At 41.7% G+C, this 24,870-nt stretch overlaps 1 protein-coding gene and 1 long non-coding RNA gene across 3 annotated transcripts; one reads left to right on the top strand and one right to left on the bottom strand.

Moving 5' to 3' along the window:
• Positions 1 to 3,165: 3,165 nt before the first annotated feature.
• LOC141764882 (uncharacterized) lies at positions 3,166 to 5,084 on the top strand. The gene is made up of 2 exons (XR_012593316.1): positions 3,166 to 3,823; positions 3,859 to 5,084. It is a non-coding gene; the product is annotated as an uncharacterized LOC141764882 (long non-coding RNA).
• map2k7 (mitogen-activated protein kinase kinase 7) lies at positions 5,052 to 24,242 on the bottom strand. 2 transcript variants are annotated; one of them, XM_074630547.1, is made up of 12 exons: positions 24,038 to 24,242; positions 21,218 to 21,265; positions 17,841 to 17,985; positions 17,145 to 17,211; positions 15,427 to 15,540; positions 14,951 to 15,070; positions 13,604 to 13,711; positions 13,318 to 13,497; positions 13,081 to 13,161; positions 12,298 to 12,440; positions 11,508 to 11,553; positions 5,052 to 11,399 (listed from the first exon to the last, which is right to left on the bottom strand). In XM_074630547.1, exons 1-12 carry the CDS (start codon positions 24,159 to 24,161, stop codon positions 11,256 to 11,258), a joined length of 1,320 nt encoding a protein of 439 aa, XP_074486648.1. In that variant the 5' UTR covers positions 24,162 to 24,242; the 3' UTR covers positions 5,052 to 11,255. The 2 variants fall into 2 exon arrangements, with proteins under 2 accessions (XP_074486648.1, XP_074486649.1); XM_074630548.1 differs by lacking the exon at positions 21,218 to 21,265 and having other exon boundaries at positions 24,038 to 24,241.
• Between the last annotated feature and the right edge of the window lie 628 nt (positions 24,243 to 24,870).

Here is a 24,870-nt window from a genome sequence, read left to right as displayed (position 1 = left end):
TTTCGGCCGCTTGTACCCGCGATCTCGTTCTTTCGGTCATGACCCAGCCCTCATGACCATAAGTGAGAGTAGGAACGAAGATTGACCGGTAGATCGAGAGCTTTGCCTTCCGGCTCAGCTCTCTTTTCGTCACAACGGTGCGGTAAAGCGAATGCAATACCGCCCCCGCTGCTCCGATTCTCCGGCCAATCTCACGTTCCATAGTCCCCTCACTCGCGAACAAGACCCCGAGGTACTTGAACTCCTTCACTTGGGGTAAGGACTCATTCCCTACCCGGAGTAGGCAATCCATCGGTTTCCTGCTGAGAACCATGGCCTCAGATTTAGAGGTACTGATCCTCATCCCGGCCGCTTCACACTCGGCTGCGAACCGATCCAGTGAGTGCTGGAGGTCGCAGGCCAATGATGCTAACAGGACCACATCATCTGCAAAAATCAGCGATGAGATCTTCAGCACACTGAACTGCAAACCCTCCTCCCCCCGACTACGCCTTGATATCCTGTCCATGAATATCAGGAACAGGACTGGTGACAAAGCGCAGCCATGGCGGAGGCCATCCCCCACCGGAAACGAGTCCGACTTGTTGCCTAGGACCCGAACACAGCTCTCGCTTTGGGCGTACAGGGATTGGATGGCCCTGAGAAGTGCCCCCCTCACCCCATACTCCCGCAGCACCCCCCACAGTAACTAAATAACAATATTAATGAATTCTTGTACGGAGAGGAGGAATGATTTTAAAAACCAATAGTGCTTTCAATGTACATACTGTATGGGCATTTCAGTATTGTTTTGAGACAAGAGTTCAAAAAATGTTCAACCACTTTTGGTCCAACTATCTCTCCTATAGTTTATGTAGAGTAAGTACAAGTATTCCTATACGCTGAATACACAAAATATTAAAGACATATTATCCAATTCAGCTACTTTTGAAAAGCCACATTCCCCAAAACTCCACATTTTACCTCCTCCGAGCTGCCGACTTCTCTTCCTATGTGACTTGATAAAACAGGATTTTTACCTGAACTCACCTCGGCAGATCACACCTAAGACGAGTTTTGCAAATTCAGTGTTTACATTTCTGCTGTAAACAGTTAGTGTACTCTACTATAGTATTTCCGCGTGCAGACCGTGAAAACAAACTGAGCTGATTGTGTTGTTTCAGTCATTCGTCAACCTGTTGGTTCATTTCTGCCGCCACAGGGCACACAGTCTGTTGTTACACCACTCCGCATACGAGGCAGCTTCCTGCAGCAGCTCGCTTCAGGACAGAGAAACTAACTCACACACACCTCGTAACGTCCTCAGAGTCATATGTTCATATTTATTTCTGCTTAATGTAGATATCATAAAAAATGTTTCAAGTTAGTTAAAAATATGTATCATCTGTTGTTGTGTAAGCGTTCAACGAGGAGCAACAACAGAGTCATGTCAAGTCATGTCATGTCATGTTATGCAGGTAATGGTGGTAAATGTCACTGAGGGTGAAAGTGTAGCAGGAAGAGAGAAGTCTGCTATTCTGACTAGTTTGGGCACATATCTGTTTGGCGCATACAAGGCATATTTTACCTTCCCAGTTCCAAGTTATTTCAGACGAATGGGAGGAGTTCAGTGACACTCAGTAACACAATACTTCCCGTCCAGATCTACTCCATCGATCACACCTGATGCTACAATACTTCAAGTGTTATTTGAAACACAGAAGATTTAAAACAGGTTGTTATGGAGGGATTTGTCATTTCTTACACATGCTTCTCCTCTGTTACACCAACCTGAAGTCTCTGAATGAATAGTGCACCCTGCTGTGGACAAAACTGTCCATTACAAGCTGAAGTGTGTCCACATCATTGTTTATTTGTTACGAGGATTGCTATACTAACACATACTCATCCCAGCTCGTCACGTACTGATGCTTTGTCAGACCCTCGGCATCACTTTTTGTTCAACGTAAACGCACTTAATGGTGTGAAGTAAACAAAAACACTTGCTTAAGAGTAGGCAACAAAACCACTATAGTTAGGTTTAGGAAAAAACATCATGGTTGGGCTTAAAACTACTACATTTGTACAATGAAAATGTGTCTTGATGTTGTGAACATGGGACAGGAATGAACAGCTGATCGTAACGTGAAAGTGAAACTTAACGCACAGGACACAAACAGCGGTCTCCTGGATGAAAGCCCTACACTACGTCACCACAGCACTTTCCCTGAGCGTTTTCTGATGCCGCGGATGGGTTTACATTGTAGTTAAATGTCCAGTGTGTAGGATCTGGCAGCATCTAGCGGTGAGGTGAGGAGATTGCAACTAACTGAAGCCACTCCTGTGTGCCACGCGTGTTGGAGAGCTACGGTGGCCGACGCGAAAATGCGATTGTGGAGCCAGTGCGTAGAGTGTGTGTGTGTACGAGGGAAGTGAGTGGTGAAGCAAGAGAGAGAGAGCGGCGGTGACGGGAGCGAGTAACGTTTTCGACTCCGGCCCCAAGCAGGAAAAGTTAACAGAGTTTGGTTTGTCCGTTCTGGGCTACTGTTGAAACATGGTGGAGAAACATGTCGGACTACGTGAGGAGGACCCGCTCCCTATGTGGATATAAGCGGCTCATTCTAAGGTAACAAAAACACAACGATTCTTATTATCAGGTAGCTATACACTAAAGAAAACATTTATTAATATTAGATTCCATTTCTGCCAATAGATCCCTCTAAATGTTACACACTGGTCCTTTAATGGAATGCCCGGTGCGTCTCATCCAGGTGCTAAAGGGTGCGGCGGTATTTAACGCCGACGCCCTGGGAATGAGAACGGTCTGGATATACAGCCTGTGAAAACAGTTGTATAATTAATGTAATGTTAATCTATATTATAGTCGGTATTCTCCTAAATAGAATTGAACGTGAATCAAATATAAGGCAGTAAAGCACAGTGCTCTTTGTGGACAACATGTATCTGTTATAAAGTATCAGGTGAAAACTAAACATGATTTTAAGTGGTGTCAGTGTTTTAATAATACCCTAATTGACATAGCATTTCTGTTTTTATATTAGATTATCTATCTATCCATACATACTGGAGAGCTTGACCCTTACTGGGGACTAAAGGTCGACTGCTTTGAACCTGTATAAAACCCCCCCCCTGCTGGAAAAGAAAAAAATGCGACCATGACACGTCAACTTTTTATGAGTTTTTATTTATTTATTTATTTGATTTTTAAGTGTTTTATTGTTTTTTTTCTCCAAAAAAATCCTGAGGTATTCACAATATAATGGCATTTATTCTGTTTGAAATGAGACTGGGGGGGAATGGGAGGGGGGGAGGATAAAATACAGCCAAAAAAACAAAACAAAAAGAGAAAACAAATAAAAAAGGAAACAGGCAGTAAAGCTGTGTCGATTGATACAACTGTCGAGACAATAAATCCACGGTGTCGTACATACAAGAAGCCTTTTGAACTGCAACTCCTCCTCCCCCCCACCCTGCGGACTAGCAAAGTCATGCAATCTAGACTGCATTTAGAAAAAAAACCAAGCAACAAACCTCAATGATATCTCACAGCAGGCGTGTCCCACCTCGCTAACGGGGAGTGCAGGTTAATAACAAGCCAATCAGTCCACTAGTGTAGTAGTTATCATCAGCTGGAATACCTTAAACGTAAAAACACAAATCTAGGCTGCTTTGTATAGCTGGCATTCAGATTAAAAACCATCAAAGTTTCAAACAATACAAGCTTTAACTGTGAGTTATTTAGCAAAGCACTAGAGTTCAAATACACCGTGCCGTGGCGACTCTGAACCAGGAGCAGTTTGTTTGTTGGGGCCTTCTTGAGAGGGTAAACAGTAAACAAAATAAGTCTGACAGTCACAGTAAAGCCAGAAAACAGTGCACCTTACTGTGCCGTCGGTTTCTATGTTACTTTATAGACTGTACGTTAGTGTGATGGTTGAATACAATATTTAGCTTTCTGTACACAATGTAAAACGCCAATGAGAGACTATACTCCTCTACCTTGAGTCCTGTTTGCCCTCCACAAAAAAGCAATACACATAAAAACAAAATAAACCAAACAAAAAAAAAACACATACAATTGACCAATAAATAAATATCAGTGAAAAAAATACACTGTTGAATCATTTTCTTGCTCTGTGTCACAGATCTATGATTGATAAAAAATAACTGCTGTGACTTAAAAAAGAAAATAAGGAAAACACCCGATATTCTCCTCTCTGCACAACAATCCCAAAATCTGCAACGCAAAACAAAACAAAATAAAACCCATCACAAGTGCAACATCAGTCACGACAGTCTCAGCATTAGGAAAAAAAAACAAAAAACACTCTGGTGTTTGACCAATCAGCTCACTACTACAGCATCAGACAAACCAGAAGGAATAAAAAATAGAATAAAAAACAAAGCAGTGGGCAGGGATGAAGAAGAAGAAATTAAATAACAGCACACAATTTATGACCCAAACTGGGGTAACAAGAAATCGATCATGATATCTGATCAAAGGAAAACAATATATAATAATAATAATAATAAAAAAATACTATTAGACTTTCAGTTCAGAGGTTATCTTTACGTGGCGGTTTAAATAAGGTGGACAGACACTACAGCGTAACGGTGAGAAAGACGATTGCTCCACCTCGCCAGTAAAAGAAACCCGTCCAGCTCTCAGCACGGTCACCTATTTATTTCTTTGTTCAATTTGGTGTCATCTTTGCCCTGAATAATAATAATAATAATAATAATAGTAACAACAAAAATAGTAATAATAAAAACAGTAATCATAATAATAAAAAAAAACAACGGACAAAAATAAAAGCTAATAATAATAATCACCATCAATAAAGACTTTTGGTAGACGAATAAACATCACACACGCTCTCTCTGCTCGCGCACACAGCTAACTGAAAGAAAGACACACGGATGAGGGGAAACAGGACATTTTCTAGCAAACACTGTCGGCTAACAATGATACAGCTCCTCCTCGACGACGAGTGATGGGTCCAAAGTGAAAACAAATATTGCAAAGTTGACATTTTTCTTTAAAAAAAAAAAAAAAAAAAAAGAAGGCAAAAACAAGTGTCTTTTCCTACGTACACAATAATTTTCAAAACAAACATACAGACTATATGTGTAAAAATTATAAATAAGGATAAAGTTTTGTGCATCCCCGCCCCAACCAACCGTTGTCTTAGAAGAAAAAAACAAAACAAACAAAAAAACAACAAAACAATGGCAGTTACAACGGTGACAATAACATGCAATTGATATACTTTACAGCATTGATCTGTATCTCCCCCAAACTACCAACCCCGGTCTAACCTCCCTCCCCGACCCCAATACAATCCTTAAATATTTGTCAGCTCATTCAAAACATATCTCTTGCTCTCGCTCTCTCTTTTCTCTGTGAACTAGCTGAAGGCGGTGATGTTTAAATCACACTGGGAGGGAGGAGGCTCGAAAAGAAAAACACACTGTCGCTGACTCCAGTTTATCCGTAAATCTGTGTATGTACAGGAGGCTTTTTTATCCCCATCGAAGCAAGCTGACATGGTTTGAATGACTGCATAGTGAAAATGATATTTGGTTTACTTACAGATGGGTTTTACAACACACTCACACATGAGCTCCCCCTCGGTGCCAAGGCATATGCTATGAACTAGCTGTTTTTATACACACCTGGCCGCAACCTGGCGAGCTAATATACACATAAAGCCACTATTGGCAGGAGCCAGCATTGCTGTGTAGAACGGGATAACTTTATACATTTGGTGTGTGTGTGTGTGTGTGTGTGTGTAGACTAGTAATCAGATGTTTTGTTTCCTCACACACACACACACACACTGACAGTCATTCTTAGCACACCTGACCTGATTGGTTTCACAGAGGTGTAGCGTTGCACCGTCACCCAATCAGGTGTTTGGATGGAAATGCACACAAACAGCACGGCCGAGCGAGTGTGTGTGTGTGTGTGTGTGTGTGTGTTGTAAAATACAACTTAACAACAGAGAGACAGCGGGAGACTGGGTCCAGCTTTGTGTTCAGACACACGTATAGAGTTTGAACAGTGAATGTTGGGAGTGCAGAGTGGGTTGCACCGTCTCTTATTGAAACTACTGCACCAATGAGGACACACCTCAGGCTGTGTTGGCAGTGCAGCACAGCTGATGGATGCTAAGCGCCAGATCCAGATCTATATATACAGAAGTTTGAACAGGGAGGCTGAGCAGATCATGTCACGATCAGCCCTGCAGATTTTACAAGGGCAGGACGACCAACGACAAAAAAGTCCCTGTCGACTGTTGGAAGCTAAATTAGTTCTCTAGATTAAACCAGACAGGAGCTGAGCTAACGGAGCTGAGCTAACGGAGCTGAGCTAACGGAGCTGAGCTGGCTCACCGTCACATCTGCTTAGAAGGCCTGTATCACGAAGAGACGTGTGCTGATCTTTGGGCTAAACTCGGGTTTGCTGGTATCACGAAGCTGTCTCACATTTAATAAGGGGTAGATCTCCATGGTAACCTATAGTGCAGGTTAACTTCAGAGGATCTAAACCTGCCAAATGCTAAAAAGTACCTTAAACCTACTTATATTAAGCCTTACTTTTTCTACTCTGGTTGTGTGATGATTGGATGAATTTTAAGTCTGAACAATTTTGAAAAAATATCTAATTGCGATTATTATTTTGACTGATATTGCAATTGCGATATGATTTGTGATATTAGAGGGAATGATCATTTTAACACCATTATTCTCATTTTCATTGAAAAACATTAAAACGATTATAGTGATTTTGTTTTGGGATCTGTAGCAAACAAAGATGTTTTCTTAAGTAGAATATGATGTGTAGGCCAGGAAGACTCTGCAGCACCACAATATTTAATTTAAAAATATATTTTGACACACATTAACAAATATTGTGCCTTCTGGGATTTGAAAATTGCAGTAGACCATATTTCAATACAATTTTGATTAGTTGTGCAGCCCTAATTGTATTTCACCTAGCTCAGTAATGACCATCTCGTGTCATATTAAGTATTCTGCTCATGGATTGATGATGTTACATTTGATTGACTTGTGATTAAGAGCTCTTTCACATGAACACACTCATGTCTGCGTTTGAAAACCCAGAGTTAACAGAGCCAGTTGTAAAGCAGCTGTGTGACACCAGTTGTCCAGGATGTTCAGCGGCTCATGTTCACCACTACGTTGGATTTACTTCCTGATACAGGCCCACAGCGAGTCGATTCACGGAGTAGACGGATGAGCCAGCTGGTTTTATTGCTTGGCTCCTGTCTTGTGTTAGTGCACCAGTCTCCCCCTGTACAGTATATGACACACACACACACACACACACACACACACACACACACACACACACACACACACACACACACACACACACACTGCTATAGTACAGCACCCCCCCCCCCACTCCCACTAGCTATAGAGAGATTTCATATATATCGTAGCTGAGAGTAATCAATTATAAGGTCAATAACAATAGTCAATAACAATAACAACAACGCTCTTTCGTATTTAGTTGTGGACACCTTTGGTGTGAACTGTCAAGGTTTGTCAAGCTTGCAGGCGACCTGTGGACAGATGGAGGGATGGACGGATGTGACAAAAAGCATCTGGACAGACAGACATCCCCTCTAATCTAATCATATCTACACTGTACAGTTTAGTGTGACGTCAGGATATAAGCGATTAACTACTTCCATTACACATAGAGCTACGTTTGAGGTGTTTATATATATTTTGTGTTAGTTAGTACGACCTCCCTGCGCGCTCTCTTCTAATCCATCTCTCACTTGCTTTTGCTCTCTCCAGACTTGCTCTGTATTTGGTAACACGTGTTGACATTGCATTATTTCACTTATTTGGCTTAAAAAAAAAAGGAAGAAAGAATAAAGTCCTTTGGGGAAAAGAAGTGACAGCAGCGTCTAAAGCAATAAAAAAGTAGCAGCAGTAGCAATGTAAATAAATAACATTGTTTTGAACAGAACAGTAAACATCATAAACACAACGCGCTAACTCACTCGCTAAAATCATAATTGGTAGGTTGGTGTAACACCATGAAAGCTTTTTACAATAACCAGCTAGCCTCAGAGCTCGGCAGTCCTGTGAAACTCGGGCTGCCTTCCCTGTTTACTTGTCTCCTCTCTCCTTATTCACACACTTAAACTTCCGGTCATCCAACTCCAGTTTGTCTCTGACTTTTCTTTAACTTCCAATCCCACTTTCTTAACACTCACTGTCTTTCTTCTCGCCTCAATCAAGTCCTCTCCTCTCGTTTTCCTGACGTTTAATTTTCACTCCTCTTTTCTGCCATCCTGACAACTTCCCTGGATCTCTCTCTCTCTCTCTCTGACACTTAACAGTTTCCTCTCTCTATCGTTGCCATTGCTTCTGTGTCTAGCAGTGATTTGGTTTTGGTGCGTGACGGGGCGTGGGAGGTTTGAGTCTGCGTATCTAGCAGGCTTTGGCTGTGGCCCGTCAAGAGGGGAGGCAGTTGTACTCTAGTCAGTCGGTCTCTGAAGACCTGCGCTCATAACGGATATCTACACATTTACAGTACCAGTTCAGCTGTGCATCTAGTTCAGGGGTCTCAAAATCAAATTGCCTGGGGTTGTTTTCTCCTAGTTCTCTGCATAAACAATAAAGCTGCTTCAGATTGTATTCCCAATAAAATACAATCTGATAAACAAAAAAAATAAATATATATATATATAAATTGTTCAGGTCTCTTGAAACTGTGTCTCTGAAAAATACATTTAGGTGTCAGTTGAGCTATGCTAGATCTGCGTGCTGTTGGTCTTAGTTTATAGGTAGGTACAATTACTTAATCGATTAGTCAATCGCTACAATTAATCTGCGGGGCAACCTCTAGCTCAGCGGGCAGAGTGTGCGCCCTATATAGGCTGAGTCCTTGCCAGCGGCCCTGGGTCGAATCCAACCCGTGGCCCTTTGCTGCTGTCATTCTGCTCTAATAAAAGGCAATAAAAGCCCTTCAAATTATCTAAAAAAAGAAAATTGAATCTGCAACAATTTTGATAATTGTTTTAACATTTTTCAAGCAAAATCGCCAAAAAAAATCACTTGTTTCAGTGTGTAAAAAGTTAAGATTTGCTGCTTTTCTTTGTCTTAAAAGAAACATTGGAAACATTTTTCTGACTGAATGATTAATTGAGAAAATTATTAGATAGATAAGCAATTGGGAGATATTGGAATTGTTAGTTGCACCCCTGGAAAAAGTAAATGATTACTTTACAATAGAACTAAAAGACAATAGACTATAGACTTTCATTGTTGATTAACCTGTTGATTATTTTCTCGATTAGTTTGTCCTCAAATGTCTTGTTTTGTCCACAACTCAGTTATTCAGTTTACTGTCATAGAGGAGTAAAGAAACCAGAAAATATTCACATTTAAGAAGCTGAAATCAGAGAATTTTTACTATGAATCGATGAATCGATCGATCACAATAGTTGGCGATTAATTTATTATATATTTATTATTATATTTGAAATCAATTAATCGTTGCAGCGCTAAATACAACTTGTGAGGCCAATTTAAGAATCACTTCTAAACATGTGGGCGGCTTTACGACCTCGTGGTCCAGATCTGACCCCTAGCCTGGTACTTTGAGACCCCTGATCTAGTTAAAAAACAACAACACCAAAACATGCTTTATCAAGACGTGTCTGTGTGGTTTCTTAATGACTGAAATGTTCGCAGGAGCAGGTCTATAAATCTCTTGGCCTCCACAAACAACAACCTACACGCAGCCTTTGGTCTGGTAACACTGTGGAGCACGACTACATCACACTAAACAGCAGAGGCAGACGGAGAGAGGCGGACTAAGAGGGAAGAGGTAGACAAACCGAGAGTAAAGAAATGCTCCACAGTTAATAAGATCTACCCCGTGTATATATTCTTTGTACAAGTTAAGTTCCTGTTCTTTGCCTTCTCAATGAAAAAACACTCTGCTCCCATTTTTAACCCCAACCTCTCTCTGGTTTCTCACTCTATTAACACGAGAGTAAAACTCCCCTCTTCTTCTACTTCCTCTGTTTTTCTCTCCCACAGTTCTAGAAAGAGTCGATCACTCCTCCTCCTCCTTTCTAATGCATCTTTGCTCTTCTTAGTATCCCTCCATCTGTTTTAATTCATCTAAGTCATTCTGAACACACAAAAACAAACCCACTCCTTTTCTACAAAGCTAGAATGCGACACTAATTTTTTTGTAAATCTTTTTCATCATGTTTTTTTTCCAATTGTGCAGCTGCTAAATACAATGACGGGTATTCTTAACATATTTCATATCAAAGTTAACGAGGGTTACTATCCTCCTTGCATGTTAAAAATGAAGCACAGCCTACGGATTAATTCATTCTGGTTCGTGTGTTACAGCTGTAGTGTGAAGGTGAATAAATGGCTAGGAAATATAATCTCACTTTTAAAAACAAACAAAACAAAAAAAACAAAAAACTTGTCCATTCAGGTTTGTCCTCATTTTCCATAAAATTTAAACTAGTGACTGTGTCTTGATATTTATCCATACACACACACGCACTCACACACACACACAGAGATTCAGCCTGAGAATGTGTGATAGTAGAAACACCTGAAGAATCATAATTGCACCGGACATTGTTGTGTCCTCCATAACGTTTATGTACAAGAGAAGATTCAGGTTTGCTAATGTAGCAGATGCTTTGTTCCAGTGTGTAGTGACTACTCTGTTGACTAATCCAACGGCTTGGATCAATGCTGGGGACAGACATGTAGGTGAAAAACTAATGACAAGTGGAGGAAACGTAGACACACATAACGAGAGATACACACAGTTTGTGAGTGAGTGTGTGTGGCTGTTACACACACTGTGACGTGATGTGATATGAGAGCGTGACGAGACGTGTGAACGAATGAAGTTAACTACAGTGTGCACCTTTTTCTCTTCCCTCCTTCCCATGTCTGCCTGTCCAGATTCAACACACCGATAAACAGAACCACCTGTTCCACCCATCCATCAGTCCACGTCTCCGTCCATCACTCCATCGAGTCTCCGTCTCCCCTCCTCTGCGGGCTCTTCAGGTTCTCCGGTGGACAGATGGACAGGCGGGCTGGGTCTAACGCTAGGCTTAGCTGCTAACGCTGGGCTAGACTAGGACAGACTTGAGTCTGGGCTTGGCAAAGCTAAAACTAGGCAAGACTAGCGTCTGGCTAAGCTAACGCCGGGCTGGGCTAGGCTACCTACTGAAGAGCGAGTGGAGCTGGTGCTGATGGCTGTAACACTGGCTGCTGCGAGGCGACTCGGTGCGATCCATCACCGTCTGGAACCAACCGGCCACGTCCACCTCCAGCACCTCGTAACGCCGGATGAATGGATGCTCCTGGATGAGGGAGACAGATACAGAGGGAAGGAGACAGTTTAGTTACACTTAGGTAGTTCTGGTGAATCTCAACAAAATGTTTGTTGATCATTATGACTGGTTTCTTACCAGAAGCGTGTGGTATTTTGGCCTTTTTCTGTGATCCTTTGTGAGGCTGTGGAGAGACACACAAATGAAGAGAAGCTGCAATAAGTGAATTTTAAAAGATAAATTTGAAGGCAAGGACGTCAGAATTGCGTCTCTGCTCTTTGCAGATGATGTGGTTCTGTTGGCTTCATCAGACCGTGACCTTCGGCACGCACTGGGGCTGTTTCCAGCCGAGTGTGAAGCGGTCGGGATGAGTCAGTACCTCAAAGTCTGAGGCCATGGTTCTCTGCCAGAAAACGGGGGACTGTGCCCTTCGGGTTTTCAGAAAATGTTTTATTTAAAACCCAGAATGTAATATGGCACTTAAATGCACTAAATGGAATTTAAGCATTGAAAATGTAGATTTTTCTAAAAAGGAAACCAATTGGTTATTCATTTTAAGAGACCAGTCTTATTTTCCCTTTTGTATATTTACTATTGCTCCTTAATAAAGCAAAAGTATTTTTTTTTTATCAGATTAATCGATGGAATAATCGGTAGAATACTCGATAGCTGCAGCTCTACACGCACGCACATAGTAACTAATCATGAGCCTGAGAAAACAGAGACATGTTTACTCTTGATTGTGGACACATTTGTGACAGATCTCAGGTCATCAGGCAGGTTGTTCCAGAGAACAGGACCAAAGCAGCTATAAGAACCTTCACCAGATCTGGATCTTATTCTATGTACAGTTAGAAAACCACCAAACCACCAGCAGATGACCTGAGAGCTCTGACTGGATCAGTTTCAGAGTGAGATTTGTACTCACCAGTCTTTGACGAAGGACTGGAAGTCGAGGGAGAAGCCCATGCCGAGAGGCAGCAGAGGAGGATCTTCCTGCAGCACTTTGGTCAGAACCTCAAAGTCTGTCTTGCAGTTCTTGTAGGGAAACTGTCCCGTGGCCAACTCCACCTAGAGGACACAAGGACCCATTAACATCCACTGCTTATAATGAATTGTGCATAGGGCCAAATATCCACGTGATACTTAAGGAAATTAAAACTACAGTTGTTCCTTAAATTTTTTAAGCCATGGCACTCGGTCACTACTCCCCTCCAAATGTTATCCATCACCTCATCACGCATCATAGCTATGCATTACAACAGGTGTTTTAATATGCATGATTTTGAGATGTGTTGCCTATTTCTTCAATTTTGACACATCTGAAAATGTTACATAAAAATGTAGATAATGTGATTTTTTAATGCAATGGGATGTAAAAAAAAAAAAAAAATTAAAAAATAATTCACAAATCTTTAGGGCTGTCCTCGACCAAAGAAATTCTTAGTGAACTAAAAATCACAAAATCACCACTTGAAATCTTGTGTTTACCAGAGATGTACTCATACATTTCTTGAAATTTTGCGTGAAAAAAAGCATAAAAAATGACTAATCAACTAAAGAAATCTTAGTTGAGTAAGACCAAAACGACCGACTCTGAGGGGGCAGCCCTATAAATCTTACAACACCCCTTACCAGTCTGTATGGCACCCACTTTGAGAACAAGTGCAAGTACACTTCTTTTATGGTAATAAAATGGAAGCAGTTTTACCAGAGAGATGCCGAGGCTCCACACGTCTGCTCGGATGTCATAGTCAGGTTTGGTGGGATCTGGAGGGTCTATTCTCTCAGGCTGCAAGAATACAAGAACAGGTAACACTCTGTTAGTGGAATCAGTGTGTGTGTATCTCTATTTAGTATTTCCTGTTTGTGTTTGACAGGATGTGATAACTCTGTGTGTGAGATACTTGTAGTGTTTTGAGTGTAGAGTGTGTGGGTTTTCACTCACCGCCATGTAGGCAGCACAGCCGGCGCTGCGGGTCTTGGCCTTGGAGTCGACGAGGCGTCCGCTGATGCCGAAGTCGCACAGTTTGATCTGACCTTTAGCGTCCAGGAGGATGTTGGAGGGTTTGACGTCCCGGTGGATGACACCGTGTTTCTCTTTCAGGTACAGCAACGCCTTCACTATCTGGAGCAGAAACACACACACACACACACAGTACGAATATAACAACAAAACTATCAAGTGAGCAGTGTTACACTTTCCCATCTGCGTGTGTGTTTCTTCCACTTACTGCCACTGTCATCTTTCCAAGGATTCGCTCTGGGATGGGGCCCTGGATTCTCTTCTTCAGCTTCTCGGCACACGTTCCCATCAGCTCCATGGCGATGAATACATCCGTCTGTACACATTTACAACACACATACATATCCAGCTTTTAGCAGATCAGTTCAGGAGGTCACATTGGCTGTATTCGAAACCCAAACTATACTAGTAGTACGTACTGATTAGGCCAAAAATGAAGCATGGAGTATGCACTATGAGAACAAAAGCAAAATCTCCAGTATGCCAAAAATACCTGGATGTTGTACTGATTTGGAAAAAAATCTCCAGTATGCATCAGACAAGTCTACCTTGCCTACTGTATCCCACAATGCAAAGCGCTGGAACGGTACAGGCTATGGTTACAACAACAGCAGCCAAAAACAGCTTTTTTCTTTCTTTTGTTTTACATTTTTCATGGCCATTTCATCACTAAATTCTCTTCTGAAAATTTTTGAGGCGAGAAATCAACCGTGTAGATTATGAATATGGACAGTTTTACAATATTACTCCACCGTTTTCGAGGTTTGGAAGCTCCACAAACTGCTGTGACAGCTAGTGAGTGCCTGCCGGGCAGTTACGCTCACAGACCGCTGTGAGCTGGCTAGAGCTCTCTCTAGAGACCGGTGTCATAGACGAGGGGCTTTTATTTCCTTGTTGACAGATGGTTTGTTTAAATATCACAAGATAAGACAAATGTCCATTACAAAATTAACAGGAACCTGTGTTTATCTGCCTTTTTTGAGTTGAAAAGCTGCACAATCACCCGCGGGCATAGCTTGCTCCCCAGCCGGCCAGTGACGCTCACAGACCGGCTACAGAGCAGCAGAGTGGCGAGGGAAGAGGCGAGGGAAAGAGCCGCCTCTGACGGGGCAGAGAGATTCCTGCTGAAACAACATGACCCTTTTTAACATTACTCTAATATTTGTATGGAGATCAGTCCACTGTTTTGTTTCTGTAACTGAAAAAGCAGTTTGAGTAAATTTTGTAAAGCAATGTTTTATATTTCCCGTCTCTCCTCGTTGATGATCCTGTTTGTCTTACTTCACTATGAGCTGTTTGAATAAATAGTTTAAACCTGCAGTATCTTATAAAGCTGCATACTACTCAGGAACGCAGTATGCAGTATGTACTGTATACTGCATACTACGTTCGCCAGTAGTATGCAGTAGGCGGTTTCGAATACAGTCATTGTGTGCAAATATAAAAATAAACCAGAGGTTGCAGTTTGTTTGGGGTGACTGAATTCAGCTGTGGAAGTACTCCGATTGTCCTACTATTAAGAATACAGACTGTAATGTATTTTGGGGACACCCACGTTGGTAACTATGGCGCCGTAGCACTGGATGATGTAAGGGCAGTCATGACTCTTCAGCACCACATCCAGGTCCATCAGGATCCTCTTGTTCTCATCCTTGTTTCCTGTACGACGCATTTGCTGGTGACACACACACACAGGAATCAGCCATTAGAAAATCACAAAGCAGACTCCTCTGGTGAGCTGACTGACTGCCTAGTTGTTAAACAGCTGGGACGGCTACAATTAAGTCATCTCTTAAATAGGAGGCTTGTTATGTGGGCTTATTACTGCCACTGTGTTGGTAAATAAGTCCCAATTAAAGCACAACAGAAAATCAGAGCGCTAAGCCGGAGTTCATGTCCTTATGGTGAAGAGACGATAAGCCTCAGGCTTAAATTTTAGTAGGCCTTTTAGTAGGTATTTTAGAGGAAATTAAGTACTGATAGATGTGTTGTGTGAACAGTGAACAGGTGAGTGCATATTAAGGGTCTTACTTTGACAGCAATGACATGGCCGGTCTTCTTGAATCGCACTTTGAAGACCTGTCCACAGGTCCCGCTGCCGATCTCCCCCTCACTGATCAGGTCCGTCACCTCTGCTGGATACCGCTGTGGACGGACACGGAGGCACAAAGACAGACAAAACAAGACATCAGATCATGCTCGAGATATTTTTGTTGGTTAAAATGTTGTTTCTATGCAAGCTCCCCGAGCTGAAAATAGATGAGAGAGGCAAGTTCAGATTTTCTGCTTCGTAAGGCAACAGTAAACTCCTCTGGGCCATTTAGTAACAAATGATGTTTGATGTGTAATTAAGATGCTCCCCCATTGGCAATGTCTGAGAATACCAGCACACAGATGGAAGACGCGTCGTTTCCCCTGCTTCGTTAAAATCAAATCATTGGTGACTGAGATGCTGTGAATGATGTCTCATCAAGTGCTTGATCTAGCAACCCCTCTGGACTAATGAGAGAAAGTTAAGACAATCTGGAGTGCAGCGATGATGAGTCAAATCATTTTCTCAAGCATCTTCAACTGACTGGCACTGACTGTGATACTGGACCTGAAGGTTAGAGAGAAGGCTTGATCTCGATTTTATCTCTAAGCAACACACATCTCACTGTTTTGGAGTTTTTATAACATTGTGTTTACTGTCAAAGAGAAAATAGTGCCAGGGAGGGCTGTTGTTTTCCTTGATAGAGATCCTCTGCTCTGCTCAAGGACACTTCAGTTGTGCGTGGATGTATGCTTTCATAGGGTTTTAACCTTGCACTGGTTTAAAAATGGTCTCCGTTCTCACTGTAACGGCATACTTTCAGTTTCATCGTAGTGAAATAGATTCTTTCTGAATACTCAGGAGAACGAAGTGTTAGGAAACTCATTGAGGACTAAGAAAGTGTTAAAATAGGAGGATGAATCTGCCTAATTCTATATTTTCTTATTGCCAACAAGTCACAAGAGAAGAGCAAAACAAACAATGTGTTACTATTTCTTGTCTGTGGCACTCCACCCCATCGGCTCTGACTGAAAATGTAAATCTTTGAGAACCAGTCACAAATATAAAGTCATTTCCTACAGGAACTGGGCGCTGCAGTTTGAGGCAAATGTTAGTCAAACAGTTGTTGGGGACTATTTTCTGCTGTGGATTAATGCACACTTATTGCCCTTGGGAATATTTACAGCAGAAAGACGGAGTATGTGGGACTGATTCAAAATAAACTACAGTGCCCATGTTCATCGTAATGAAGGAAACATGTCACTCTGTGCAACAGTGTGACACATATGTGTATTTAAAGGGATAGTTTGGGTTTTTTGAAGCGGGGTTGGATAAACAGACAGGAGTACCAGCATGGGAGCAAAGCAATATACTGCTGTGGACGGCAGCAAAACATAATTTAGTAACCTAAAAGAAAGTACCACCTAAAAAAAGTCAGTATCAGTTTAAGTGTATGCTATATTTACAATATTTTCACCGCTTTACCTTGCTGTCAGACAGACCTTTCAAACGGGAATTAAAGCTGTTGTATTCATCTATGATCTCGCCAAAGCCACCAGACTCCATTGAAAAAAACTGTAATTTTACCTCGCAGAACACGGATCGAGGCAGCGGTAAACCAGCAACAAAGGTTTTTTCATGTAATTCATCACATGTAGGGGATTAACATATCCAGGCTACAGAAACTCAACATGTGTCATCATGTGTCGCATCTCACCTGACCGTCGATCTTCAGGTAACCCGTCTGTTTCATGATCTCTTGCAATTTCTGGTCGATCTCGGCACTGTGGGGACAAAACAGACGATATGAGGGAGCGCAAATGCTTTATGAAATGTGTTTCAGTGTGAAACGCAAATGGATGCTGTGTGTGTTTCTGTGCATCTCTTCCACCCCCACACACACTCTGCACTAGGATCCGTTATGTGTAATATAACCTGCTCTTCTTTAGATGACTCTTCATTCTGCTACATGGTTTGTGTGTTGCTGCGTTGTGTTCATGTACATGCTCATGTGACGATCTTGTGTGTATATACAGTATGTGTAAGATCACTGTGACTCTGTTTTGTCTCTCCATGTTTACATTCAGAATTCCTTTTTTTTGTATTCTACTTAAAACGTTGCTTCATATTTATTTTCAAACCAGATAGTTGTGATTCAACGGTACGATTGTCTGACTTTTATTTAGAGTCACTCTCTAATAATAATTCTACTTATCACTTAGCTGCCGTTCCCGGAGAGGTTAAAAAAATCTACTACCTATTTCACCAGCATCTCACAACAGCAGTAAGTCATTCAATGCTATGCTTTTAAACAAAAAGAAGCCACATAAACACAATGAGAACATGTAGATGACTGTAAATACAGTTTCTCAGTAATCATTGCTCAGATGAGTATCAGCGTGTGTCCACATACTTCTCTAAGCTCTTCTGCAGGCCGTACGGAGGCGTGGGCAGGGTGAGCATGTGTCGCGGGCGGCTGGGGTAGGGGTGGTGCTGAGGCGAGCTCTCTGAAGACGATGAACGGCTGCCTCCATCGTTGGCCAGTGGCAGCTGGAGCGCTGGGGTGGGGGGGACGGGGACATGACACATTAGAAACAGAGAGGAGAACAGAGCGAATGGTACAGCACGTTTTTCACCCGAGGCCAGCATGCCAGAAGGTGTAAGATGATTATGTTTATTCATGCATTCCCTGACTCCATCATATTAGCGGTTTAAAGCTGTTGTGCACCAATAGAGAAGATGATGTTTTATTATTTTTTTTATGCTTTATTTAACAAATTTTAGTGTTGACTTTGCATTTCCTTCCTAAAACAAAGAATGTGATCTATCATATCCTACGTAGTACCGACTGAAAATTATTTCCCATGAGACACTGGCCTTGACGAGGTCAAAGAGTCCTTTCACAACAACCCTGCTATCTAGACCCTGTATAGTATTTAACCAGGATATGAACTTGTTGTTTTTGTTTCCCCAAAGTTATAGCTTTGTTTTTGTTTCACTGATGTCCCGACCTAATGTTAAAACAAACAGGACGGTTATCTCAGAGCAAAAGCAACACCATTCTCAGGCAGGGAGAGACAGCACAGGGTTAGCCCACAGCTTGAGAGGCACAGATGAGGGATGTGGACGTCCACAGTTTGTTTTTAAAAAGGAAAACTACGGTTTATGGATTTCTTGTATTAGCTGCAGCCATTGGCTTTATTAGTTATGATGGCACTGTACGCACTAAAATGACTGCGGCAACGTTACAAACAATACGACGACAAGGTAAAAAGTACGAGCAGTCAGTCGACCATACAGGTTGTAAACAATCCAACTGTATATTTGGAGGTAAAATCAAAAGTGAGCGCACCCGTAATGTTGTTAATAATCAGGAAAACTGCACAACAATTGGTCAAACCAGGATGTCAATCTGTGAAATGTATTGGATGCTAACAACGGACAGTTTTGGTAATTATTTTACAATTCACCTTTTGTTTTTTCTTCCAAATTAACTGAGTATTTTTTACAACCTGTATGATTATTTATCTGCTCGTATTTGTTGCCCCATTGGACATCTTTTTTAGCTATGCCACTGTGTTCCCAGATGTCAGAGATTTATCATAGCCGACAGAAACTGATGGCCGACTTAATGAAAACAAAACCCAAGTTGTAATAAACCGTAGTTTCTCCACACAAAGCCACTCAGCCTGATTTATACCACTAAGTGACTTTGAACTGTAATCCTGGGCGCCAAGTTGACAGTTGTAGGTCCCGTTCACAACTGACTGGCTGTTGCAACATGCTTCTAGCCCTGTAGGTCTAAATCATGCATTCAAGGACATGTTAAAACTCAGCTGACCTTGTAATATCAGATGTACGTGCTAGCAAGCACTGACTCATTTTCAAATGGAGATGTTAAAGACAATCTAAAGCAGTATCAGCACAGACCTGTCATGCAACCAAATGCCCAGACTATGACCATAAAATTCAAGAGTTTAAATCCCTACTTTTTATCAATTTCACACCAGCAACTTATAGAAAATGTTCATAACCACTTTTAAAAACAGTAAGAGGACCATGCAGCTGTTATTATCATTAACATTATAGTTTTTGTAGCAGGAGGCTGGCAGCTCTTCTGAGAGTGCCAGCAGGTGTTTGTATCCACGAGTCACCTGTGGATGGATCAGCCTGTAAGGGGAGAATTGGTTAGCGAAGGGGAGGAGGAGGAGAGGTTAGTATAGAGAGGAAGAAGGATTCAGGCAGTCTTTGGCACAGATTGCATCTCCATAGTTCAGCTGGCTCCAGATGGACGGATGTGAGGATAGACGGGCAGACAGAGTGAGGAGATGAGGAGACGCACAAACACACAGATACTCGCAGGCACTGCTGCACCGCCTCCAGCTCACACAGTGCTGCTGCAAAAGGAAGAGGGAGGGGAGGGGGATGCCAGAAGATGAATAACAGACATCAAACAGAGACAGAGAAAGAGAGGAGGAATTCGGCCAAAACTGCATAGCACAGACTAAGCTGGAAGTCAGACAGTCAAGTCAGTCAGACTCGGACAGGATGTCTTCAGTCGCCACACAGAGAAAACAGAGAGAGAGAGAGAGAGCAGCCAGAGTGTTCACAGCACTCCTGCAGACGGACCAGTGGGGGATGCTGGATTAGAGACTGTGTCGGACAAAAAACGCAACCCGAAACATCGTGTCTGCAGGAAAGCCACATGCACCGTGATTCTCTGCCTCCAGCAAAACGAAGGTTAATCATCAGACACACGTCCACACACACACACTGTGAACATCAACACACACCAACACTGCCCTGCCACTGGCACAGACGCACACACTGACAGAGAGAGAGAGAGAGAGAGAGAGAGAGAGAGAGAGAGCGAGAGAGAGAGAGAGAGAGAGGAGAGAGAGAGAGAGAGAGAGAGAGAGAGAGAGAAAGAGAGAGAGAGAGAGAGAGAGGGAGAGAGAGAGAGAGAGAGAGAGAGAGAGAGAGGAGTCAGGATGGAAAGATGGAGAGAGGATGTGATTTGAGGGGAGGTGTAAATAACTGCTGGGCTAACATATCAGAACTGGTCAGGGACTGGTTTCACAGACTTCTAGCCCTCAGCAGAGGTTCTTAATCAAGCGTAAACATATCAGACGCTGGTGTGCAATACAGAGTAAGAAATTAAGTGTGTGAGAGAAAGTACAGTATGTGTGTGCAAGTGTAGCCTATATATAACACAAGTTACTTCCTAAAGATGATTTAGTCGATTTGGCTGATATACAATATTAGGGCTGCACAATATATCGTATTTTTATCGTCATCGCAATGTGAACGTGTGCGATAAGATAAACACATCGTGAAACACTGCGATATTGCACTGTTTTTTTTAGTTAGTTGAAAGAGAGTATCAGTAGAAAACAACACTTTAAAATGTATCTATCATTCTTTTTTATTGGAGCCTTTTATGTTCAGTTCAATTTGTTCTCTAAAAGAAATTTAGAAATAATTTCCTTCCATTTTTTTTTTAATTCAACAACATAAGTCTTTTTCCACATAGTCTGTCCTTTTTAGACTATTAATTACACTGGATGTAAGAAACGTTGATAAAAAGACAAACGTGAGTAATTACAGTAAGTAGTATTGAGGGCCTATTAGGCTATACTGGCAGGAAGAAAATGTAGGGATCTGCCTGTGTTTTTTTCTCTGATGGGATTAAAAAAATAAGAAAGACAGAGATGAGGGAGGTGGAGATGGGATGAGGTGAGAGGAGAAAGAGAGGTGCAGTGGCAGAGAGAGCGATGGATTGAATGATACCTGCACGCTGGGAAGGGGCTGGAGCAGGACTGAGCTGGATCACGATGACTAGACGGAGGAAAGAAAATATACATACACACGCAAATTACTGCACTGTTCTACTGAGACCATCACACGTGCTCACACACACACACACACACACATACATACATACATACATACATACACCTCCATCATATAACAAATAGAGAAGTAAAAAAACACACTTAACGACTTCTATAAGTCCCTTGTTCTCTTCAAAACACCCAAATCTAAGTGGTGTATATTAGAGGATAAGGCTGCGGTTATTCTATCTTTTTCTTATTGTCAATATGAAAAGACCAACATCAACAATGCGCTAGTCCGTCTTTCAATACTTTCTGACTTCCAAACCCTGCCTGTGGCACTCGGCACCTAGCCCACTGGTTGCCACTGAAGTCATAAATCTTTTAAAACAGGTCACAAATATATTGTTTCTAGGGCTGTCGAGGTTGATTCGACAATAAATGCGTTAACGGCGCTAATTTCTTTAACACATTAACGCAACTTGCGATTTATTAATTGTAGCGGGCTTTTAAAGCTAGACTGAAGATGATGGCATCATATGAAACTAGAAAAACCTAAGGAATCCATTGGTACCAACCATGTAACAGTAGCTTGCCGTGAAGGTGGTAAAATAATGCTCCAAACCTGCGCTAAATTTGAGTGAGGAAAAAAACAGGCACGGCCATTTTCAAAGGGATCCCTTGACCTCTGACCTCAAGATATGTGAATGAAAAGAGTTCTATGGGTATTATTATTATTATTATTAAATTGTATTTAATGTGGTTTGGTTATATCGTGTTTGTTACACAGTCAATACTTGGTTTTGTTTATCTCATGAGATTTGTTGACAATAAGAAAAACACAGAACCAGCATCAGCCTGTCCTTTAACTCATTCACACTCTTACAGACGGCTAATGTAACCTCACAAAACATATATTTTTTTAAAAAACAGAAAAGGAGAAGAAGCAGGTTTTGTGAGTGATCAATGTCTCTCAAACCTCATATGAATGGACAAGAAGTGATGATCTGTGGGGAAAGAATGATCTTTGAACAGTCAGTGAGTGGATATGGTTTCTTTATATTGTTGGCTAGCAGTTTTAATGTTAAACTGGTGGCATAATAAAGACCTTTACATGTCATGTTGCCCACCCTACTGCTGAAGTTTGAGAGTTTTTCTCCTCCAGACAGGCCCAACATCAGTTACACCATTACACTTCATATTCACTGAAAACTGTGATTTTATGACAATAAGTCTGCAGCAGCCCATACAGACTTTGACCACTGTGTGACTGTTAGCTTATATAGCATAACAGCATAACCAACGGTCGTGTAACGGCTGGTAGATTAGATCTAATAGCTTCCACAAATTAGCATCTACAAATGCTAGAAATGTTATTAATTTGTGCCCTCAAATTAGTAATTAGTTCCCTCAAATTAGTAACTCGTTCCCTAAAATTAGTAACTCCTGCCCTCGAATAACTAATTTGTTTCCTCAAATTCGTAGCTCGTTCCCTCATATGAGTAACTCGTTCCCTAACTTGTTCCCTCAAATTAGTAACTCCTGCCCTTGAATTACTAATTAGTTCCCTCAAATTCGTAGCTCGTTCCCTGAAATAAGTAACTCCTGCCCTCAAATTACTAATTAGTTCCTCCAAATTCGTAGCTCGTTCCCTCATATGAGTAACTTGTTCCCTGAATTAGTAACATGTTCCTTTAAATTTGTAACTCGTTCCCTCAAATTAGTAATTCGTTCTCTCAAATTAGTAATTAATTCTCTCAAATTAGTAACTCCTGCCCACGAATTACTAATTTGTTCCCTCAAATTCGTAGCTAGTTCCCTCAAATTAGTAACTCGTTCCCTGAAATTAGTAACTCATTCCCTGAAATTAGTAGCTCGTTCCCTAACTCGTTCCCTCAAATTAGTAATTAATTCTCTCAAATTAGTAACTTGTTCCCTCAAATTCGTAGCTCGTTCCCTCAAATTAGTAACTTGTTCCCTCAAATGTGTAACTCGTTCCCTAAAATTAGTAACTTGTTCCCTCAAATGTGTAACTCGTTCCCTAAAATTAGTAACTTGTTCCCTCAAATGTGTAACTCGTTCCCTAAAATTAGTAACTTGTTCCCTCAAATTAGTATTAGTTCCCTCAATAAGCCTGCAGACTGTAATCCGACCACTGTGTGTGTTATATCTTATATAGAGTAACAACAGAGCCAACGGTCGTGTAACGTCTGTTAGCTTAGATCTGATAGCTTCCACAGATTAGCGTCTGTTTCGTCACAAAACTGTCAGTGAAGACTGACAGGAGTCACAACAGAAACACTCTGCTTAATAATACTGTGAAACTACTAATAAACTTATAAATAAATGTCACCTCTTCTATAATATATATATCAGACTGACATGAGACGGTCAGAGTCGCTGGGCCTGACACCGACGATCACTCAGTTAGCCTGTTAGCCTGTTAGCCTGCTAGCCTGCTAGCTGGTTTGACAGGACAGAATCAGAGCAGATCTTCGGGACGTGACTTCCAGAGAAACGTCTCATGACAGCGCTTTAATGTTTTATTGTATTTGCTTTACTCACTATATAAACTGAGCTGCTTGTTTAGTTTGTGGTTTGACATTTAAATAACCAGATAAAGCTGAGTGTGTGTTTGTTTATGTAGCTAGCCTGTTAGCCTGTTAGCCTGTAGGAGCTAACAGCAGCATAACACCCCTCTCTCCGCCTCTCCGGTCCTTTCCCCGGTCTATTCTACCCGGTACCGACTACCCGGTGCTCCCCGGTGGACACTCACTGGGCCTCGGACGTGACCGCTGCGGACTCATGTCGATGTTGAGGTCGATCCTCCGCCGAGCTTCTTCATTCTCCTGCTTTAGTTTCTCCTCGATCCGCGACAGCCTCTGTTCCAGCGACGACATCTTGAAAAATAGACCAGAGCACCATGTAGTTCAGCTCAGCTCCCAGCAGAGCAGCTCCACACTCAGTCCTCTCTGGTGGACTGGAGACACACACACACAACTACACTACACACTAAACTACACACTACACTAAACTCCACACTCAGTCCTCTCTGGTGGACTGGAGACACACACACACAACTACACTACACACTAAACTACACACACACACACACACACACACACACACACACACACACACACACACACACACACACAACTACACTACACACTAAACTACACACTACACTAAACTCCACACTCAGTCCTCTCTGGTGGACTGGAGACACACACACACACACACACTCAACTACACTACACACTAAACTACACACTACACTAAACACTACACTAAACTCCACACTCAGTCCTCTCTGGTGGACTGGAGACACACACACACACAACTACACTACACACTAAACTACACACACACACACACACACACACACCTACTGCAGTAATGTGACCATACTTCACCAATATTACAGTGTCATATCTTTACAATTATTAATAATAATAATAATAATAATTAACATTTACCCATTTCTACGGAGCCCCTCTAGAAATTGTATTAGTTTGTTCCCTCAAATTAGTAGTTTGTTCCCTCAAATTAGTAACTTGTTGCCTCAGATTAGTAACTTGTTTCCTCAAGTTAGTAACTCGTTCCCTC

This window comes from Sebastes fasciatus, chromosome 3, assembly GCF_043250625.1.
Source record: "Sebastes fasciatus isolate fSebFas1 chromosome 3, fSebFas1.pri, whole genome shotgun sequence".
NCBI classification, from domain to species: domain Eukaryota; kingdom Metazoa; phylum Chordata; class Actinopteri; order Perciformes; family Sebastidae; genus Sebastes; species Sebastes fasciatus.
This window is presented reverse-complemented; position numbering and strand designations above follow the sequence as displayed.